The sequence below is a fragment of the Eptatretus burgeri genome, chromosome 12, assembly GCF_056783735.1.
Source record: "Eptatretus burgeri isolate ZD-2024b chromosome 12, Ebu_testis_v1, whole genome shotgun sequence".
In the NCBI taxonomy this organism is placed as follows: domain Eukaryota; kingdom Metazoa; phylum Chordata; class Myxini; order Myxiniformes; family Myxinidae; genus Eptatretus; species Eptatretus burgeri.
The window spans coordinates 87929290-87949972 of record NC_140972.1 but is presented as its reverse complement, the minus strand read 5'-3'; the positions used below and the strand labels follow the sequence as shown (position 1 = coordinate 87949972).

General features: G+C 42.1%; 1 protein-coding gene across 1 annotated transcript in view; it reads left to right on the top strand.

The window, feature by feature from the left end:
• Positions 1-263: 263 nt before the first annotated feature.
• LOC147016073 (uncharacterized) overlaps positions 264-20683 on the top strand; it is an 85435-nt gene continuing 65015 nt past the window's right edge. Inside the window, exon 1 of the mRNA XM_085848757.1 lies at positions 264-456. Within this exon, the coding sequence (XP_085704883.1) occupies positions 366-456 (91 nt within the window). The 5' untranslated portion in view covers positions 264-365. The remainder of the gene's footprint in view (positions 457-20683) is intronic.

The window sequence follows — 20683 nt, the reverse complement described above, 5'->3', positions numbered from 1 at the left end:
CTTCCACCCATTCAAAAGGACGGGCTCTTTGTTTGTCCACATTGACAAACAACGACACTTAAATTATCTTTAATTCATGAAAAAAATGAATTAACACTTCACAATAAAATTATAACCTTAAATTAACTTTGTAAACATGCCACGAATGCGTTGTGTAATAATACAGAGTGTACACTGAACAGGTTGTTGTTGGAGGCCTACAGCTGATTGTCCTTTGGTGAGTTAATAATTACGTGGTTAATCAACTGGCCTGGCCCTCAGTGGGGGGATAGGTGCACGCCTCCACAACAAGGGACACGACGACATGTGCCTGTAAAGTAGTTGCTCTTCTGAGAGAGTTTTCTTTTTGTCAGTTGATCCGCAACATGTCTCGTCTTATGGAGTTTTGGATCATCATACTCTATGGTTGCTTCACATTCGGCAGAAGTGACATCCAAATGGAAAGATTTAACCATGGTAAGATTTTATTTTTTCCTTCATCCACAGTCCATATCATGTCACCTCGTCGTTTCCAAGAGTAAATTAGTTTGTTCTGGCTGCCTCAATCTGCCTCATTATATTTGCGTCGTCCCACGTTCAGACTTTGAAGTGAACAAAGTGGAGTCAAATAATTTCTCCCCTCAACACTTGTCATAACCAAAAACACCACTCCTGTTCTGACTGCTTCAGGAAACCGTTGGGAAAATTTGTCACGCTCGCTGGAAACTACATTGCAATGGAAAACGTCTGTGCTGAATTCCCCTGGGACGGGAACATTCATTCCTTCATCGTTTGTGCAAAAGATTTTTGATTAATTTATATTTTTGAAAAAACAAACAAACAACTTTTGGATTAGCTCCCACGTGTGTGTAATTGGACTTTTAATGAAACAGCAATTTTATTACTGCAGCTGGTAAGTCATATTTAAATAATTTAATATTAAACAGTTTGCTGAGCATGAGCTGTTTGGAGTCCAAGCAGCCATTGCAATGGAATAATTAAAAATTTTTTTAATGATGCTGTTCATTCCTTTATTTATTCACGATATCTAATTGGATGCTTTCGCTGAAAGCCTCATAGATTTCCGAAGATGATGGCTTAAAGAATTCGCAGATTGATAACAACAATGACAATGACAACAATTATCATCATTGTCCAACAATGGAGCATTGGCCGCATACGTAAGTGTAAGTGTGTATATGTATGGAACCGAAACTCCAGGGATTGCATTTTTCATAAATTAAAATGAATACACTACTTTTTTAATGGAAACTGAAGCTCAAATTCAATTGTAAAGATATATGTGCACAAAAAAATAATTTAATTTGAAGAAAATTAAATACGTAATGCAAGTATCACAGCTATATGAGCTGTTTGAGAGGAACAGTATTAAAGTGTTCTTACTGCCCATCACAGACAGGAAGGACCTTCAGTATGTACAAATGATAACAACAATAATAATGACAACATTTTGTACTATCTATACACATATTGTCAAGTGTTTGTGTGTTTGTACGTTATTCTTTCACGGCCGAACTGTAACACATAGAGTCCCCAGATTTTGGGTGTAGGTACTTCAGAATCTGAACAAAGTTTTAAGCTACCACACATTGACCACATCATCCATTTTGAGGCCACCAAAGGCCACTACAAAGTGGATATTGGGATGTGAGGTCAGGCAGTGTTGCTGCCGGCCTACAGACGAAAGGTAACCCACTATGGGGGCAATAACCCCATCGCTTTTCAATGTCCAATACATACAGAAACGACCGCCAAGAAAAGCTCAGTCAGCCAGGCAGTGCTGGGTAACCCCTGCTAGTTATTAATAATAATACTAATAGTAGGTGAGTTATTGCCGACACCCTGGCCGAATTCTAAATTATTGCCACATTCAGTCGAATGTCAGGCCTCGCAAGCAATTTGAAAATGCTTAAGCCAAAATCTTTCTCCAGCCAACTCCACAACAAGGTGAGGATAACTGCGGCCATCAAGAAATCCTCGTCGTACTTCACCTACTAATCTATAAGACGGTAGACTTCATATGTAGGGATGGCTCGGACACTCCATTGGCTCAATACAACGTAAATCCTCAAAAAATTCTAGCAAGATAAAACTTGTAAACCTATAAGTTACCAACCAGTCATCGGTGGAGAATTCCCCATCCAATTGCACTCATTTAACTTTGGGACATCATCGATGAACAAGAAAAATGAGAGATCCAAAAATGCCTGTTTGTCTTTATTCTTCTTCTTCTTCTTCTTCTTCTTCTTCTGTTTCTTCCTATTATTGTTATTATTATTATGATTATTAATATTTTCAGACAAACGAACTCAAAATGGTTTAAGCCATGAACTTGGTTTAAATACCACTCTACTGCATTTTATAGTGGGAAGGGGAAAACTGATCGAAACTTTAATAGTTTGAAAGGTTTTCATGAAAAGTATTCAAAACTGCATTCCCTTGTAAAGGAAGAGGAAGGAAACAGAGGGCTAGGTGGACTACGACTGTCAATCAACCTGATGGGGGTGGGGTCGCTAAACACATTTGTTCAAGGTCCATTCAGACGCACATGGGTGTGGTTAATGGTGGAATATTATCAGGGTTTTTTTTCTATAAAATACATACTGAAAGTCGGGGGCCAAATCTTCTCCACTCTTCCCTGCTGCCCGGATTAATGAAGGAAGTGTGGTCACAATCATAGTGCCGATCGGTCCCCATGAACTGGCCCATTCCTTCAACCCACTCCGCCACCTCCTCCCTCCCCCTCCCCACACCCTGCATTCAGGCACGAGGCCAAATGCCAACAACAATACACACATATTTCGACAAAATACGTACTATTCAGAATGTTAGATCATCTATAAGGTATGTACAGTACCAATACAATGTGAGCACGTCTGTAAAGTTTGTACTACAACATTTGTAAACCAGTAAGAGAACATAGTTAATAAAGGCGCTCTTGTCACATTCTCTTGGTAAGACACTTTAGAACCAGAAATGACCGTTACATTAATGTAGTCACTTCATTAGCTTCAGCAAAGATTGTGCTCCACTTCAAGTTCCCCTTCTGTACCCATATTATTCCACCCGAAAGGGGGGTTGGGGGACTGCTCATGTTTAATATTACACAAATCCTAAGAATAGAAAAAAATTCTGTGCAACAACAATTAAATTCTCCAGCATGAAAACACATTTCTAAAAAAAGCAAAGAAACAAGTTATAAAAAAACTTTTTTTTTTAAATGCAAAAGGATGTATAGCCCCCTGGCAAATGTCGTGACAAAAAGTCCCATGGGAATTTTGTGATTGAAACAAACGGACCACGTAGAGATCTCCATCGTCGCTTAAAATTATGGAAATAACATGTTTGCATTTTCCAAACTCTGGCAGAAGAGAAATATGATGTTATAAAAATGGTAGAGTTTTGAATTCTTCAAAATGATGACATTTCACAAATCTTCTTAACTTGCTGAAATAATTACGCACAATAAATAATTTTCAGATACCTCTGTTGAAGATAATCAGAGTTATGATATTGAGGGAATTTGGTAGCGGTTGGCGATGTGGTCATGTACCTTATTTTGAAATTTTGACTGAAAGTTGCTCTGTAACTGAATTTAATGCAAGCACTTTGTTTTGAAATTTTTTTTTAAAACGAGTTAAATTTATGCTTCCAAGTTTCTATCCCATAGAGAGATTGTTTTATGTCGAACATAGGTCAAGAGAGGTATCTAAAAATTTCATTGGGAAACTGAAAACTGTGTCGGAAAATTCTTGTTTGTGAATAAAATTTTTCAAAAAAATGTTATTTTGACTGTTTTTGAGATGCATTTTACGATGATCGACTTGGGCCCAATGCCTTTCATTTGAATGATGTATACAGCGACATTTTGTAGAGGAAACGTTTGGAAGGCAGTTAAACACCAATCAGTATACACTATACAGTCAAATTTTTGGCCCCGATGAAAACCTCCATCTTCAAACCTTTACGACTGCTCTGAAGAAAATTAGGGCGAAGGTAAAGGACACCGTGATGGTGATGAAAGAAGATGGAAAGCTGTTTGCAAGAATGCTTATAGTTGCATGTTCAAAAGCAGACAAAGAATGAAAGATAAGTTTCATGAAGTATGAGTTCTCTTTTCGCTGCTGATCTTAGAAGGATGCTACACTGTCTGACAAAAAGCAATCTGATGAAAGTTTTAGAAATGTTGCCAAGTAAGACGGATAATGAAGTTGCCAGAACAAAACAAGAACCACCAAATGCTGGAAAGTCGCCATAGTTGATGGAATGGCCGAGGTGCAAGCAATGACAAGCCATGAGCATCGATAAAGACTTGCAGACACCTTGCGAATCATTCATTAAACACCTACACACGAAATACTGTAACGATGAGATGCATGTCATATTTGATGACTATGACGGACTCCCTGAAATCTGCCACAAGATCGAGACATCTTGGTCGAACTGATGCTGTCCACCGTAAAATATCACATTCTACAATGATCCAGCACATTACTCTGAAAAAGATATTGTCCTATGTGAAGACCAAAAATGAGGTACCACCACATTTCACTCAAAATATGTTGAAACATGCTCAAAGTGACGATCAAAAGCGACTTTTCGCAGTAGCATGGCAAAAGACAGCCATTTATACACCAGATGATTTACCATGTATTTCTATCTCCCATGAAGAAGCCGACACAAAGATTGTTTTACATGCTCTCAGTGCCACAAAAGGTGCAACCAAACTGGATGTTTTTCACCAGAAACTGATGTTCTCGGATTGCTCACTGGTGCAGGTTTAACTGGCTCATTTTCTGGTGAAAGTAAACTGATTTGCTGGAAAGCATTTAACACTTCAGATACAGCTGTCATTCAGGCTTTTGCAGATCTTGGAAGGTCTAGACTTAGAGAGATCATAACAGATATCTACAAACAACTGGAGTCATTTGTCTGTTGGCTTTGCCCAACAAAGATCAAATGGAATGACATAGGATACCTTAGAAGGAAGCTCTTTCGACAAAAGCAATGGGAAGCATAAAAGCTACCCCCAACTCATGTGACCCTTGTTCCAGCTATTCAGCATGTCTACCACCAAGCCATGGTGTGGTGGCAACACGATAAAGCCCATCAAGATATACCGCCTCCAACTGAATATGGCTGGAAGCTAGACGAGAATGGAAAGATTTCACCCATTATGTGCTTACTTCCTCCTGCACCTGAAGCAATATGAGAACTTGTGATCAAAATATCTCTTATGAATGCAGCACTGATGATGTTGAGGAAGTAGACAACTTTGAGATGACTTAGATTCACGAGAAAGATATGTTGACCAGAGAACCAAACTATAACTGACCAAAATGATATCATCTCTAACTACAAGGGCACTCAGTAGAGTGCATACATCCACGACACAATGCCTGATCCACGAGAACATATTGGGCCCAATACATTTTTGAAATATCATGCTATATATCGTTTTTGGCCCTTTCTCTCAATGGTAAAGAACCACTTTAATACATTAAATAATTCTTGTGTCCAGAGACGGATTCGGATCTTCACCACAATTGAATCAATTCGTCGTTGTCACACACCCAACCTGTTCACCAAGTTTCATCTGAATCTGTCCTAAACCTTTTGAGATATCGTGCTATATATATATGAGTTTAGCTCCATCTCTCAATGGTGAAGAATCACTTTAAAATTCCAGTAGCCAGATTTGGATCTTCACCAAAATCTAATCAGTTCGTCCTTGTCACACACCCAACCTGCTCACCAAATTTAATGTGAATCCGTGCACAGCTTTTTGAGATATCCTGCACACAGACAGACAGATAGACAAACAGACATAGGGGTGAAAACATAACCTCCTTCACCTTTGGTGGCAGAGGTAATCATTGTTCTTATTTTTATGATGTTTGGCTGATAGGAAAAATAAACCAATGTCACCTGCAGGGTGACCCGTATCTTGCCAAAAGGTGACCACGTGTGACTTCTTTAAGGTCACACTGAGGTGAACAGAGCTGCTATCCACTAGGAGCAACTCCTTGAGAAATATCTGCCTACGAGAGATTCCGATGAGAATCGTTCTACAGAGTAACCATGAAAAATATGCGTTTGCCTCATAACGTCACCAAATGACGTCATAATGTCTCAAGCTTGACATATCCAGAAAGCACTCATCGAGGTGTTCAATTTGAGGTATGACACGATATGGTTCCTAAAACTTGAAAATTTGACCTTGGCGTCAAATATGTTTGACCTCAGGCACTAACCATGAAGGTCAAGGCCAATCGCCACCAAAAATTAATCAGCGGAGCGTCAGACCATGAACTATATTCCCATGAAGTTTGAAGACGATCCGATCAAAATTACTCAAAAAATAAGGGTTTTGTCGACTCCGCTGATTTGCGACAAAGTGACCTTGACCTTTGACCTTGACCTTCAAAATTTTGTGCACTGAAAGGGACCTCTATAGGCCTCTGATATGCGAAGTTACAAAAATTTCCAATGATAACTGTGCTCTGCAGAATTTTTTATACGTGATTACAGACAAACAAAAAATAAATAAATAAAAACATACAAGCTGACTAACATATCTTGCAAAAACTTCGTTTTGGCAAGATAATAACAGAAATCACAATTAGATAAATTATATTCGACACGTTGAACACCATAACGATGATTAACAACATTTGAATGTTTTGCGAAAAGTAGCTAGCCATTTTGATGACGCCATAACTGTGAACTACCATCTTCACCAGAATGCAAACATGCATTTTTTGGTACTTTGTCGTTCATAATAAACTATTTTTATGGTCACTTGCTTTAATCATTAAATTCTCACACCATTACAATTTCCAGGGGACGAGTTGGGATGTTACTCCAAAAAGTATGGAAACAAGGTAGGCATAATGAAAAAAAAAATGATCTGCGAAACCATTCCCGTGTGTGTGTGTGTGTGTGTGTGTGTGTGTGTGTGTGTGTGTGTGTGTGTGTGTGTGTGTGTGTGTGTGTGTGCGCGTGTGCGTGTGTGTGTGTATTGTTACGGCTGTGAAAATTCGCCTTACACCATAAAGGGCCCGTAGGTGAGGTATCTTGATAGGTGCATGTGTAGTTAGCCCTAACCGGTTGTCTAGAGGGATATATGTGATTCATCCGGGCTGCGACGCTTTGAGTCAGTTGTTTTTCTTTTTCTATCTTTTATTTCAAAGACACAACATTTCAACAACCATGCCATCCCCATCACAGCGCCAACCATACTGCAACCACGCCACCTCCACCATCTACGCTACCACATCTTTGCCACTTGCCATTCAACAGGCTCCGTGCGGTTACGATCTCCGCGGAGGAGCAAACAAAAACCAACAAGGATGCTCGGTGGGCTTTTCCCGCCTGTTTTCCCGTCTGACTTCCCCATGCTTTGGAGTGGCGGAAGAACGATGCAGGTCAAAGGTCAGAGGTCATGTGAAGGTGGGGCCTCTTTTTGGGGGAATAATGCTCTGGCTCCAAGCCAAAAACTGACTCCCTCGGCTCCCGGACGGAGTGGGGTGGAGGGAAAGCGTGAGGGCACACGCCCCCTTCGAGAAGCTTCTCCAAGAAGCTCGAAGGGAGGCGGGGCCGAAAACGGGGCGGGGCGGAAGGGCGGAGTCCCGTGCGATAAAAGACGGACACGGGCGGTCACAAAAAGCTCCCCCAAAAGCTCCCCGAAAAGCTCCCCGAAAAGCTCCCCGAAAAGCTCCCCGAAGAAGTTCCCTGAAGAAGTTCCCTGAAGAAGTTCCCTGAGAGGCTCCCTGAAGAAGCTCCCAAAAAGAAGGTTTCCTAAAAGGCTCCTCTCGCGCTTCTTCTTCCTCCTCACCTTGGCTGGTGGTTCGGTTGGTTGGTCATCAGGAAGAGGTCCTGCGCCCGTGCCTTGACGAGCGGGCCTGTCACAAAGGCACGGACGGGACGAGAGACGCGGCAGCGCCCGTTGCGAGGTGGACCTGTGCGTCCGGATGGGGAGTGCCGGAGAGGGTTCGCCGGCCGCGAGAGAGGTCGGGGCCAGGCGCGACCACGCTGACGGTCGCGGGAGAGGGACTCACCAGAGACAAAAGGGAAGTCGCCACTTCCCGATAGTTCCCGGAGGGTCACGACTGAATTGTCCGTCCGGTGGGCGACGCGGTTGCGATTCGAGTGACGCAGCCGTTCGCACGCCGGCGGGCGCGAATTAGCAACAATATATATATATATATATATATATATATATATATATATATATATATATATATATATATATATATATATATATATATATATATATATATATATATATATATATATATATATATATATATATATATACACACGTGTGTGCCTGCAAGTAATGTTGTTGGCTGATTTTTCCACACTTGGGTGGGTTTCAAGAGATGGAAGGAAAACCTACTCGGTCTGAAAGTATCCACCTCTGATGTGTTTGTGTTCGATATAACCACACACACACACACACACACACACACACACACACACACACACACACACACACACACACACACACACACACACACACACACACACACACACACACACACACACACACACACACACACACACACACACACACACACACAGTCTTTTCCAACGACAACCATTATTCAAAAAAAGATGTAGTGATGGTTTCACATGATCATTTCTTGTGAACAACCCTACCTTATTTACATACTTTGTCGGAACATCCCGACATCCTTTTGAATTAAAAAAATTAAGATTTTTATTACTTGTAGTAATTTGTATTGGACTATAAGAATATGTTTTTCACATGTTTGACTCCAACATAAGTTGTTTATTTCATTTTGTCCACAAAATCTTGGCTCAGGTAAGAGAGAGGAGACAGAGTAAAATGACAATGCACTGACTGGGGGGAAATGGGACCATCCAACCATTGGGACCATACTCTGTGCAGAGCGTTGGTGCTGCCTAAGCAGTCTCCTTGGCTATCGGGCACAATCCTGGATGGGTCACCATCAAACACAGGATACCAGCAAGCTGGCACTCATTTTTCCGACCTCGGAAGGATGTGAGGCAGAGTTAACCCCACCTGGTATTAATTCAACAGCAAAGTGGGATTTTAAATCCCAAACTCAGGATCCTCTGATCCCAAACCCAGCACCCTAACCATTAAGCTAACACCAGGCATAGTGGGATCATGACAGTTTAACATCACCAGCAAGGCAATACGAACAGGAAAAGACGAGAAAAGAGCAAGTCATAGTGATGGGTTAATTCAAATAATAGAGAGGAAAATATATATATATATATATATATATATATATATATATATATATATATATATATATATATATATATATATATATATATATATATATATATATATATATATATATATATATATATGTCATGTGTTGATGAGGGATGACATGAGATGGTGGAAAATTTTATGGGTAGCAATGATTGATCCTATGTCTATACTATAAGAAAGTGATTTGTGTGTCTGTCTGTCATGTCACCATCTTTCTCAGAGATGGCTGAACGGATCTTCATCAAACTTTCAGAGAGATTAATTAGTGAGTGCCTGGAGTGTTTCAGGCAAAATAAATTTGGAAAATTTTGATAAAAAGAAATTGGATTTATGAGGCTTTATCGTGCCTAAGCATTTGTAGCAACGTGAAAGGTAATATTAAATGTGAAAGCAACGTGAAAGGTAATATTAAATGTGAAAGCAACGTGAAAGGTAATATTAAATGATCCCCAACCCCTTTCCTTAGTGGATGTTGGGAAGTATTTAAGCCCGCACAAAAAAAAAAAACCAGAGAAAAAACAAAATTTGATTTTTTTTCAAAATGCCAACAGGATTAGAATAGTACCGGGCAACACCGAGTGCCCCTGCGAGTTATTAATGAGACACAGACACAGCAACAATAACCAAGTTACGAAAGATTCAAAATGGACGATTAGGACATGATCTGTGAGGGAGCTCCAATGAGATTACACAGAACAAATAGTTAACTTATTACAAACTTTTGCCGCAAGCCTGAAATGACAAAGGGTTTGTCTGGATAGGGGTTGCAAAAGTACAAATAAACCTTCAACCCCAGGGCAGAGAAAATAAACGAGATAACGGGGGAAGTGGCATCTGTCCCTGAAACTGTAAGTTTTTATGGCACAACTGATGGGAAAACGGGACCCCACGGAGTCACGGTCAGCAGTGAACCGCACATCGCAGCCTCAACTCGTACTGAACGATGAGGGAAGCCTCCTCTCTCCCACGCTTTACTGCTGTCCAGCTCATTCTTCCGTCCAATTGGTGTCACACCTGCTGCCAACCCAATCTTTTGGGGGGACTAATTTCCAGCTCCACTCGACTGGACTGAATGTACAACTGAACTGCTACTCAAGTCAATACAGTTTCACTCAAATTCACTCCCATCTCAAAAAACTCACTTGAACTCCACACTTCGTTACTCAACTGACATTCTTTCATAACTCTCCAATGTCAGGACTAAGACTCCTAACCACTTCTTGCCATTTATGTCCTTTCCTGCATGGAAAGTCGAGGTTGATCGTCACTGTGTTCCTCTGACCTTCACAAGTTGTTCACAACAATTCCGTGCTGATGGAGTCTGGTCCAAAAGAATGACGTGACTTTAAAGCAGGTTATGAAATATGGAGAATAGTAATTATACGAGAAGGGGTGGGGGATTTAAGATTTAAGATTAAGATACATTGCAATACTGAGATTTAAGGGACTCCATGTGGCATTGCTATTTGATTGATAGATGACCTCACGTGTGCAGCCACAAAGCCAAGGTGAGGTGAACAGCATGAAGACATTGGTGTTTTTCCTTTATAATACATCACCATGATATATACATGACTCAGTTGAGGTGGTTCGTGGCACAGCAGTCCCTTCAGTCAATGATGCTATCCCACAGTCTTGTAATGCATACGATGGAAGAAGAAGTTGAGCTGGACTTGCCATGTCAGCCAGATCGATGAAGATTGCATCCTCATCAGCTATTATATGAAAACTCTCTGTGGGAAAAGAGAAACGTGCGGGGTGGGGGGGGGACAGAGGAAAAGATTCAGGGACTTGCAGAAGAACACCCAGCACTGTGGATTTGATCACACTTATTTTTGACCAGCAAATACAACCCGTCACTTCACTGATGTGGGTGTTAAAGGGGGGTTGGGGGGGGAGGAGAGGTGGGAGGTGAGGGAGAGGAGACAGGAGGGAGGGGGAGGGGAAGCGAGGAAGGGGGAAAGAGTGAGGAAGTGGGGGGAGGTGGGGAGAACTATTCCTTGCCAAACGTTGCTATACACTGAGGGAGGGAGGGAGGGGTGCAAGGAGGGGGTGAGAGAGAGAGAGAGAGAGAGAGAGAGAGAGAGAGAGAGAGAGAGAGAGAGAGAGAGAGAGAGAGAGAGAGAGAGAGAGAGAGAGAGAGAGAGAGAGAGAGAGAGAGAGAGAGAGAGAGAGAGAGAGAGAGAGAGAGAGAGACACAGACAGACAGACAGACAGACAGACAGACAGACAGACAGACAGACAGACAGACAGACAGACAGACAGACAGACAGACAGACAGACAGACAGACAGACAGACAGACAGACAGACAGACAGACAGACAGACAGACAGACAGACAGACAGACAGAGAGAAAAAGAATTTTTTTTGGGGGGGGGGAGGGTTGTTAGCAGAGAGAAAATGTTTTGCTTTATGAACAAAGCACACGCACACACGCGCACGCACACGCACACACACGATATACTCTGCCCAAAGTCCTTCCTTCATGCCTGTCGGTCGCACCCCATTCTCTGGATTGACGCTGAGCTGCTCGAAGGGCCATTAAGCCGGAGACGACCGCCAGCTGTGAGGGAGGTGTCGCCCAGCGGAGCATCCCCCCAAAACATACTGGTGGCGCAGTCGGTCAATCGTGCAAGGTATTGAGAGACTGTTCGCCTCATCTCCTCTTCTTTTTCTCTTCATTAACTCTTCTTCATCGGGGTGTGTGTGTGTGTGTGTGTGTGTGTGTGTGTGTGTGTGTGTGTGTGTGTGTGTGTGTGTGTGTGTGTGTGTGTGTGTGTGTGTGTGTGTGTGTGTGTGTGTGTGTGTGTATATATGTGTATGTGTCATGGCGCCTGTCCTCGTTTAAGTTAAGAGTGTTGAAGAATTATATTGGGATAACTCTGCTCTGTGTCTGCTTTTGTAAGTTGCTTGTTCTATTGTCGCACCACACTTTTCTTTCTATCTCCACTTACACACAACAATAAACTATTAATCGTGCCTATGGGCGTCGATTGGTGGGGGACGAGGGGGACATGTCCCCCACACTTTTTATCAAGGGGGGGGGGACAACATATCGATTTCCCCCCCCCCCACTTTTTTCATTGAACGTAAGTTACGTAACACAAAACGAGCTGCTCCTCAAATAAAAGAATAATTTTTTAAATCTCTATTAAAGTTTTATTGGTCTATTATAGTTGTATTAAAGATGATAGGTTAACAATTCAGCATTGAGAATCCGTGCTTCCCAAGCCATGGTCTCCCACCGGCCAAGCGTCCATAGCGACTTCGCTTTTTGATCCTTCGATGTCGGCTCTTACTATCATTGCGAAGCAGAATTCGACAAGCGTTGGATTGTTCACCCACTAACAGGGAACGTGACCTGGACATTTTGAGGTATGTAGGGACGTTTTCGGACTTTGTATCGTCATTTTATGAGTGTTTAAATAAATAGCGGCTTCATGGCCCGGAGCGCCACGCCTCGGATAGTGTTAGGCCGCAATGACTCGGGGCCCCTTTAGCGACCAAAATAGTTTATTTCACCTTTCTAACTTATATCGCCGGATGCCTGATGTTATTACCTGCACGATGATGTGTGTGTTTAATTTTTGTGACTTTGCACCGTCGAGTTATAAGCCAATAAAAGATTTTGCGGCCTGGTATGCTGATTGAGATGTTGAAGCTTGTGCAGGATGTCACGGTTCCACTCTACCGGCTCGCACGAACGAACGGAAAGATATTTTGTAATTCTGTTTTCATATTTCGCAGTCGACAACAGTGGCCTAAACCCCAACGTTGAAAACCGGGGGTGAAAATCGAAGGAAAGTGGGTATTTTGGTGACTAAATTAGCTTTGAATACTTGGGAAACATAAAATAAAATGCGCTGATTCACTCGCTTTTGCGGCGGTTAATGTAAATAATTTTTTCGTCGGTACTTGGACTTGGGGGAGGTATAGACCTACAAAACGAGAGGTATCATTCGGTCGTCGGACTTATGAGGATTAAATTATGGATTTTAAGAGGTTGCTGTTGAAAAATATGCAAAATTCACCTAAGCGGTTCAGACAAACGAACGGAAAATTATTTTTTAATTCTGTTCTCGGATTATACAGTATCTATAGGGTAGTAATGAGATTACCTCGAAAATCCGATTAAAAAAGGCTTAGGCTTCGTAGCTTAGCCGCGACTTGCAATTTTTACAGGGAAAAATAACGTTCCGGAAGGAATTTCTCTTCCGCCATCATCCGAATAATTTTCCGTTTGCACGAGGACAAAGACGAAGGATACACCGACAGAATAAGGTGTCTCATTAAACTGTGTGATTTAGAATGATTAAATTGGAAATTTTAAATGCGGCGTTGAGAATAAAATAAAGAGGATTGTCAGCTTCTTCCCCACCATGTCGACCCCGCAACGGTTCTGGGCCCTTTAGCGACCAAAATGGTTTATTTCACCTTTCTAACTTATATCGCACTATACTTAAACAAAATGTATGGGCACGCACTATACTTAAACAAAACGTATGGGCATGCACTATACTTAAACAAATCGTACGGGCACGCACTATACTTAAACAAAATGTACGGGCATGCACTATACTGAAACAAAACGTACGGGCACGCACTATACTGAAACAAAACGTACGGGCACGCACTATACTTAAACAAAATGTACGGGCACGCACTATACTTAAACAAAACGTACGGGCACGCACTATACTGAAACAAAACGTACGGGCACGCACTATACTGAAACAAAACGTACGGGCACGCACTATACTTAAACAAAATGTACGGGCACGCACTATACTTAAACAAAACATACGGGCACGCACGATACTTAAACAAAACGTACGGGCACGCACTATACTTAAACAAAACGTACGGGCACGCACTATACTCAAACAAAACATACGGGCACGCACTATACTCAAACAAAATGTACGGGCACGCACTATACTTAAACAAAACGTACGGGCACGCACTATACTTAAACAAAACGTACGGGCACGCACTATACTTAAACAAAGGCACGCGGTCTCAAAGTTGTTGTTTTTTTTTTTTTTGCACGTACGGGCACGCACTCGTGGAAATGATGAACATATTTACAAATCAATAAACTATGTACAATAATTGTAAAGAAGAGAGTGCACGTCCGGACGGCAACAGATCTTAATCCCTCGTCTCCTGGTCTTGTGGTTTGTGAGAGGTAAATAATTACATAAATGTTCACATTACAACTGATTTATCTCATTCCTTTGGTGAACCCTTTTGATGGCATGCAAATCAAGAACAATCTTTAACGACGACGCTAACTATGAACCAATAATATCATAATCATCTCACTCAACTTTTGCTCATTGGTTAATTAAATGCAGATTAAATAAAATGATGAATATGAATAATCCCAGCAAAAATAAATGTCAAATGACATCACAGATGGGGTGCTCTGCTTTTCTTTTCTTTCCTCTTTTTTTTTTTCTACTTGCACTTGATCTGGTGTTGTGTGTGTGTGTGTGTGTGTGTGTGTGTGTGTGTGTGTGTGTGTGTGTGTGTGTGTGCGTGCGTGCGTGCGTGCGTGCGTGCGTGCGTGCGTGCGTGCGCCATGCTGCGATTTTCAATATGGCCACCATCTTGAAATTGGTTTGCGCCAAAGTGCTGAGGGGTTACGCCCGCTTTGCGGTGCTATCTTTTTTAGACCCTACGGCCGCCGAGCCAAATGTGACTGAAGCATAAGAGACTCCCTTGATTATGTCCAGGTACTCAGCAACATCTACAACTCTGGAAAATTCAAGCATCTGTACTTGAATATCCACGCTGACGATGCTGACACTCCTTGCCCTACACACCTGAGGCCAATTTGGCCGACGTGTTGGTTAACTCGTTCTCCTGCCGTGAAATCGATATTGGATAACTATGAAGCGGTACTGGATTCCCTTCAACAAGCAAGTGATGACTTTGGTACTAACACGGCATCACGAGCCAACGGTATTCGAAGCTGTCTTTCATCAGGAAAGTGTGTTCTCGGTCTGTTTGCATCATTGCCCGTTCTCCAATCCCTTGAATTCCCCAATAAGGCACTTCAGGGTTCACAAGTTACCATCTCTGGTATGCTTACTGCTGCAAAGGTAATTGCACAGAATCTCAAATCTCTCCGTATCGACCAGACATTTAAGGAGGTTTTCGAAACAGCACAACAGAAGCTCCAGCAGTGCCAACTAGATCCAGTGACCCTCCCTCGTAAGCGCAAGCTTCCAAAGAGACTTGATGGAGGCACGCAGGAATACACTGCCAATTCTGCAGAGGAGGTATACAGAGTTGAATTTTTTCAAAGTCATCGACAGCGCATCTGAGAACTTGAACCAGAACTTCACATCAACCGACCTCATGGCATATAGAGACTTGGGTAAAATGCTCCTGTCTGGGTCATTCAAACCACAAATAGTCCACAAATATCCTGAACTGTCGCATTCCCTAGAGGAAGAACTTGGCTTCTTTCGTAACCAGTTCAGTGGTTCATCTGTTGAGGATTACCGTAAGATATTTGTAGACATGGTGCCGGAAGTCCGTCGAATGTCCCCACAGGTAGAACGTTTGCTTCGTCTTCTATTGGTTTCCCCAGCAAGTTCATGCGAAGCTGAACGGTCATTCAGCACACTCAAACATATGAAGACTTGGTTACGTTCCACAATGACCCAACAATGCCTCAACCATCTCATGATCCGTCATGTTCACCGAGATCGTCTGACTGCACTTGACCCCCAAGACATTGCTACAAAGTTTTTAACTGGATCAGCAGACAAGAAGGTTCATATTTTTGTCAAGTTTTAAGGTAAGTTGACCGAACTCATGTAATATCAATTTGTATGTCAGTCTAGTTTTCAGTTTATGTTTAGTGAATCAGTTCAAGGGTCGTGAGAAGGAGGCTTGACAAACAATTCTTTATATGTATGTATATATATATATATATATATATATATATATATATATATATATATATATATATATATATATATATATATATATATTTCTTTGACACTTGAAACTTTGAAATGTGTATGATTAATGTTTCATTAATTTCGCTCCGTCTGCTTACATTTGATAAAAAGATGGTCGATAGATAGTCAGATTAATTTAAGGGATTTGTGTGATCAGAAGGCAGCATGTCAACGAGCGTATAAAATCAAGAATTTGCAAGGGTAGACTTGCTGTGTCCACGCCGGCACGAAGTGGGCTTCGTGGTCTGGACATGCATTGTCCCCCCCCCCCCCATTTTTCAAAAGCAATCGACGCCCATGATGGTGCCACATATTTTTGCTCGCCTGCCTGTTAATAAATTATTAGTGGAAGTGTTCCCAGCTCGTTTTTGTCTTTTCTTTCATTGACCCAGCATGGTCGATATCCGAACCTAGCCGGGACTTTATTCCCAACGATCTGTTCCTTTTAGTTGGTACATCTTTGGCAGTGTCACTGGGCTGCATCTGATCCGGTAGAGTGATCTGGTTCAGACAAGGCGTACCGAGGGTGTCCCCCGGTAATTAGATCACGTGATTATTTTTAGGTAACAGATAAACGAGACGGAGGACCCTAAGTCACGTGGTTGAGCTATTAGCGTTCATGGTCCGTTAGTGACCCGTTGCGTCAGAGTCATCCGTATGCAATGGCCTGAGATTCTGGTGAGAATCCAAGAAAGCTCCCCCCCTCCCCCCCCCCCCCCCCCGTGATCTTCTGACCAGACGCCCAGCCTGCAACAATATGTGTATATATATATATATATATATATATATATATATATATATATATATATATATATATATATATATATATATATATATGTATACATATATATATATATATATATATATATGTATACATATATATATATATATATATATATATATATATATGTATACATATATATATATATATGTATACATATATATATATATATATATATATATATATATATATATATATATATATATATATATATATATATATATATATATATATATATATATATATATATATATATATATATACATATATATATATAATATGTATGTTTGACTTTTTGTGTTGTCCGAATGTAGAATTTTGCAGATACCGATTTGTAAAATCTGCAAAATTGGACATTCGGACAACACAAAAAGTCAAATATATATATATATATATATATATATATATATATATATATATATATATATATATATATATATATATATATATATATATATATATATATATATCCTACTCAGCAGACTGGATTACAGTTACAGCTGAAGATTCATGATTGCAAGACCTGGACATGTTTGCTGCGAGGCTGAGAGATTGCAGCCAAATTGCAAATATTTGTTATAAAATCGTGTTTGTATCCATTTGCAATATATTGTTGCGGATTTCGCGCCCGCCGGCGTGCTGACGGCCACGTAACTCGAATCGCGGCACGTCGCCCACCGGACGGACAATCCAGTCGTGACCCTCTCGGACTAACGCCGGGAACCAGTCACGGGTGGACCTTTCGGTCTCACCGCGATCGAGCCAATCAGCCCCCGCGTGGGATAGGGTTGCTCGCCGACCCGACCTACCTAAGTACCCACGCGGAGGGTAGACCGGGCGATCGCACCTCGCCGCAGGTCGACTTCGGACACGGGCCACTTAAGCGACCCGTTCCGTACTATCAGAATAACCGAGCGGTGTTATCGTCGACCTCGACGGTTCGATTAATTATCGGGCGTATTCAGCCCACTACCAACCCTTTACGTGAAGCAAGATGGGGATTCAATGGGAGAAATGACGAAGCGAAGCGGGAGAACAGTTCAATAATAAAGCACATTTATTCGCGGCACACGGGAAGCACACATATACAATTCCACCAAAAGCACACAGAAAAGACACAATGCAATTTACACAAAAAGCAAATATAAAAGCGAAAACAATGCAGAGCTAATACCGACTACCGAGCACACGGCAACACTTATACAATTCTACTTCACAGACGGCGCCGACAACACATACCCAAAACCAAGGAAAAGAATACCCCCAAGAATGAGGCGGGCCTGAGGCCGAGACCGGGTCGCGCCTACCCGTCTGGTGATGAGACGCGGAGCGGCGATGGCGCCTCACTCCGCGGGCCTCGCGGACAGTGTCTGGCAGGGGGTGGGAAAGGGGCCCCCTTGGTCGCACTATCTCAGCGCGGGGGGAAACAGGAGGGGGTTGCTGATGCTCGGGGTATAGAGGATCTTTATTATCCCTGGTGTGCGTCTCCACCTCGGCCAGGTCGCGCTGCCGGCCTCCCTCGGGCGTGCAGCTCCCGGCACCGACGCGAGCACCCCCTCGTCTGCCTTCGCCGCTGCCGCCTCTCCGCCTCTGGACTCTCCGACTCTGGACTCTTCTTTGGACTCTCCTCGTTGGACTCTCCTCGTTGGACTCTCCTCGTTGGACTCTCCTCGTTGGACTCTCCTCGTTGGACTCTTCTTTTTGGACTCTGGTGGACTGACGAACACGGTCCTTTTATCCCCCCCGTAGCTTCGCCTTTGACCCCCTCCCTTTGACCTTTCACCTCGCTCCCCATTGGCCCGAGAAAAAGTGGGCGTGAAGGCTTTTTGATCCACAAATTTGCATATATCGATCGTCCTGGAGGCGGGGCCAAATTCGCCCCTCGCTCACCGATTGGACGGCAAAAAGTGGGCGTGTGTCGTTTTTGATCCGTTTTTGAAGCACAAAATCCGTGATTTTGTACACGCTGTTCGACGCGCGCTCTGCACGAGTCCAACACCGGTACCCACAGCGGGGCAAGAACGGTGGCGATGCTACGGTTGCGAGGTGTGACGGGAAGGTCGTGGCGGTTGTGGTGAAGCGGCGTTGTGGTTGGTGGTTGATGTTGTGGTTGTGGTGGTAATCATGGCGGTTGGTCCAAAATAAAGATAGTAAAAGAAAAACGGCTATCCTGAAGAGTCGCAGCTCGCATAAATGACATGTATTCCCACTAGACAACGGGTTTGGGCCTAACTACACATATACTTGCCGAGATACCTCACCTAAGGGACCTGAATGGTGGTTTGCGAATTTGGTAACCACAACAATATTTAAGCATTTTTTTTCCTCTTCAGTTCAGCATGTTTCACTCTATGAAGCTGTCAAGTGAATCTGGAGACTGTATTTGTGGTTTTGCGATGGGTAGGACTTGCCACCAGGGCTTAACTTATGAACAGACGATCAAGAGGTCAAACAATGACTGTTTATTGAATTACACATTTGGAGTCTGTTTCCTCGTTAAACACAGCTCTCCTCTGATAACCTTGTTTTGCTCAAGAAGAGAGTTTATGTGTGTGGAGCTAATGAAGACCCTATTAAAATGTGTCAAACGAGAATTTGTGGTTGACAAATTGCCTTTTTATGGTCACTAGATGACCCGTGAACCCGTTGGGTTCCCATTGTGAACCTTACAGTACGCGCCATAGGGGTCACCTTTCACAGTCTCCCACCCCTGAGTGTGGACAGCAGTTGATAAAAAATCATTTAAAAAAATCATTAAAAAAAAAAAAGAAAAGATAGCTCCAGCAAACTATACCACCAGGGCTTAACTTATGAACCACCAGGTTGTTGTTTACCACCAGGTTGTTTGCATTGATCAAATAACCCCAAAGAGTACTTGACTAAATCGTGAATTGATTTTTTAATCATTTTTTTCGTTGCTCGATTTGAACGAAACTTGATATTGCGGGTCAATGTGAAAAAAACAAATGGAGAAAAGAAAGTCGAAGAAATCATTGTGCATAATCTTCTAAACCCAATTTTATTTATTAATGAACATGGAAGTATCAGATCAAAATGGCGATGTTTATTTTATGCTGAAAAATAAATCGTTCTTTGTCTGTACTAAATGTTTGAGATTTTAAAATAAACCATTCCAAGAAAATAAAGTCAAAGATAGTTCCAGCGAACTATACCGCTGAGGTTGTTTGCATTGATCAAATAATCCCGAAGAGTACTTGACCAAATGGGGAATTGATTTTTGAATAATTTTTTCGTTGTCCGATTTTAACGAAATTTGATACTGCAGGCGAATGGTGAGTGAGGTGGCCCTAAAATGTTTGCATTATCGTGTACCGTTTTGGCTGCATTTTAGGAACATACATACATACATACATACATACATACATACATACATACAAGATGAGAGTTTTAGTAATATATAGATGATGTGGTGGTGCGCAATTTCAGAGTCCACTGTTTTTGCAGGGGCTGTCCTTTTTGCATTCACGATGGCTCCAGCTGTATCAAGTATGCAATATTGGTTCTCTGCACCACTGGCATCCATCCTCATGGCTCATGACATGAGCAATCCAGACCAAGACATTGTGTATTTTTTGACCATTTTTGTGCTCGTGGAGTCTTGGGTTATAGAGGCAAGGGTTTCCCCCTGAC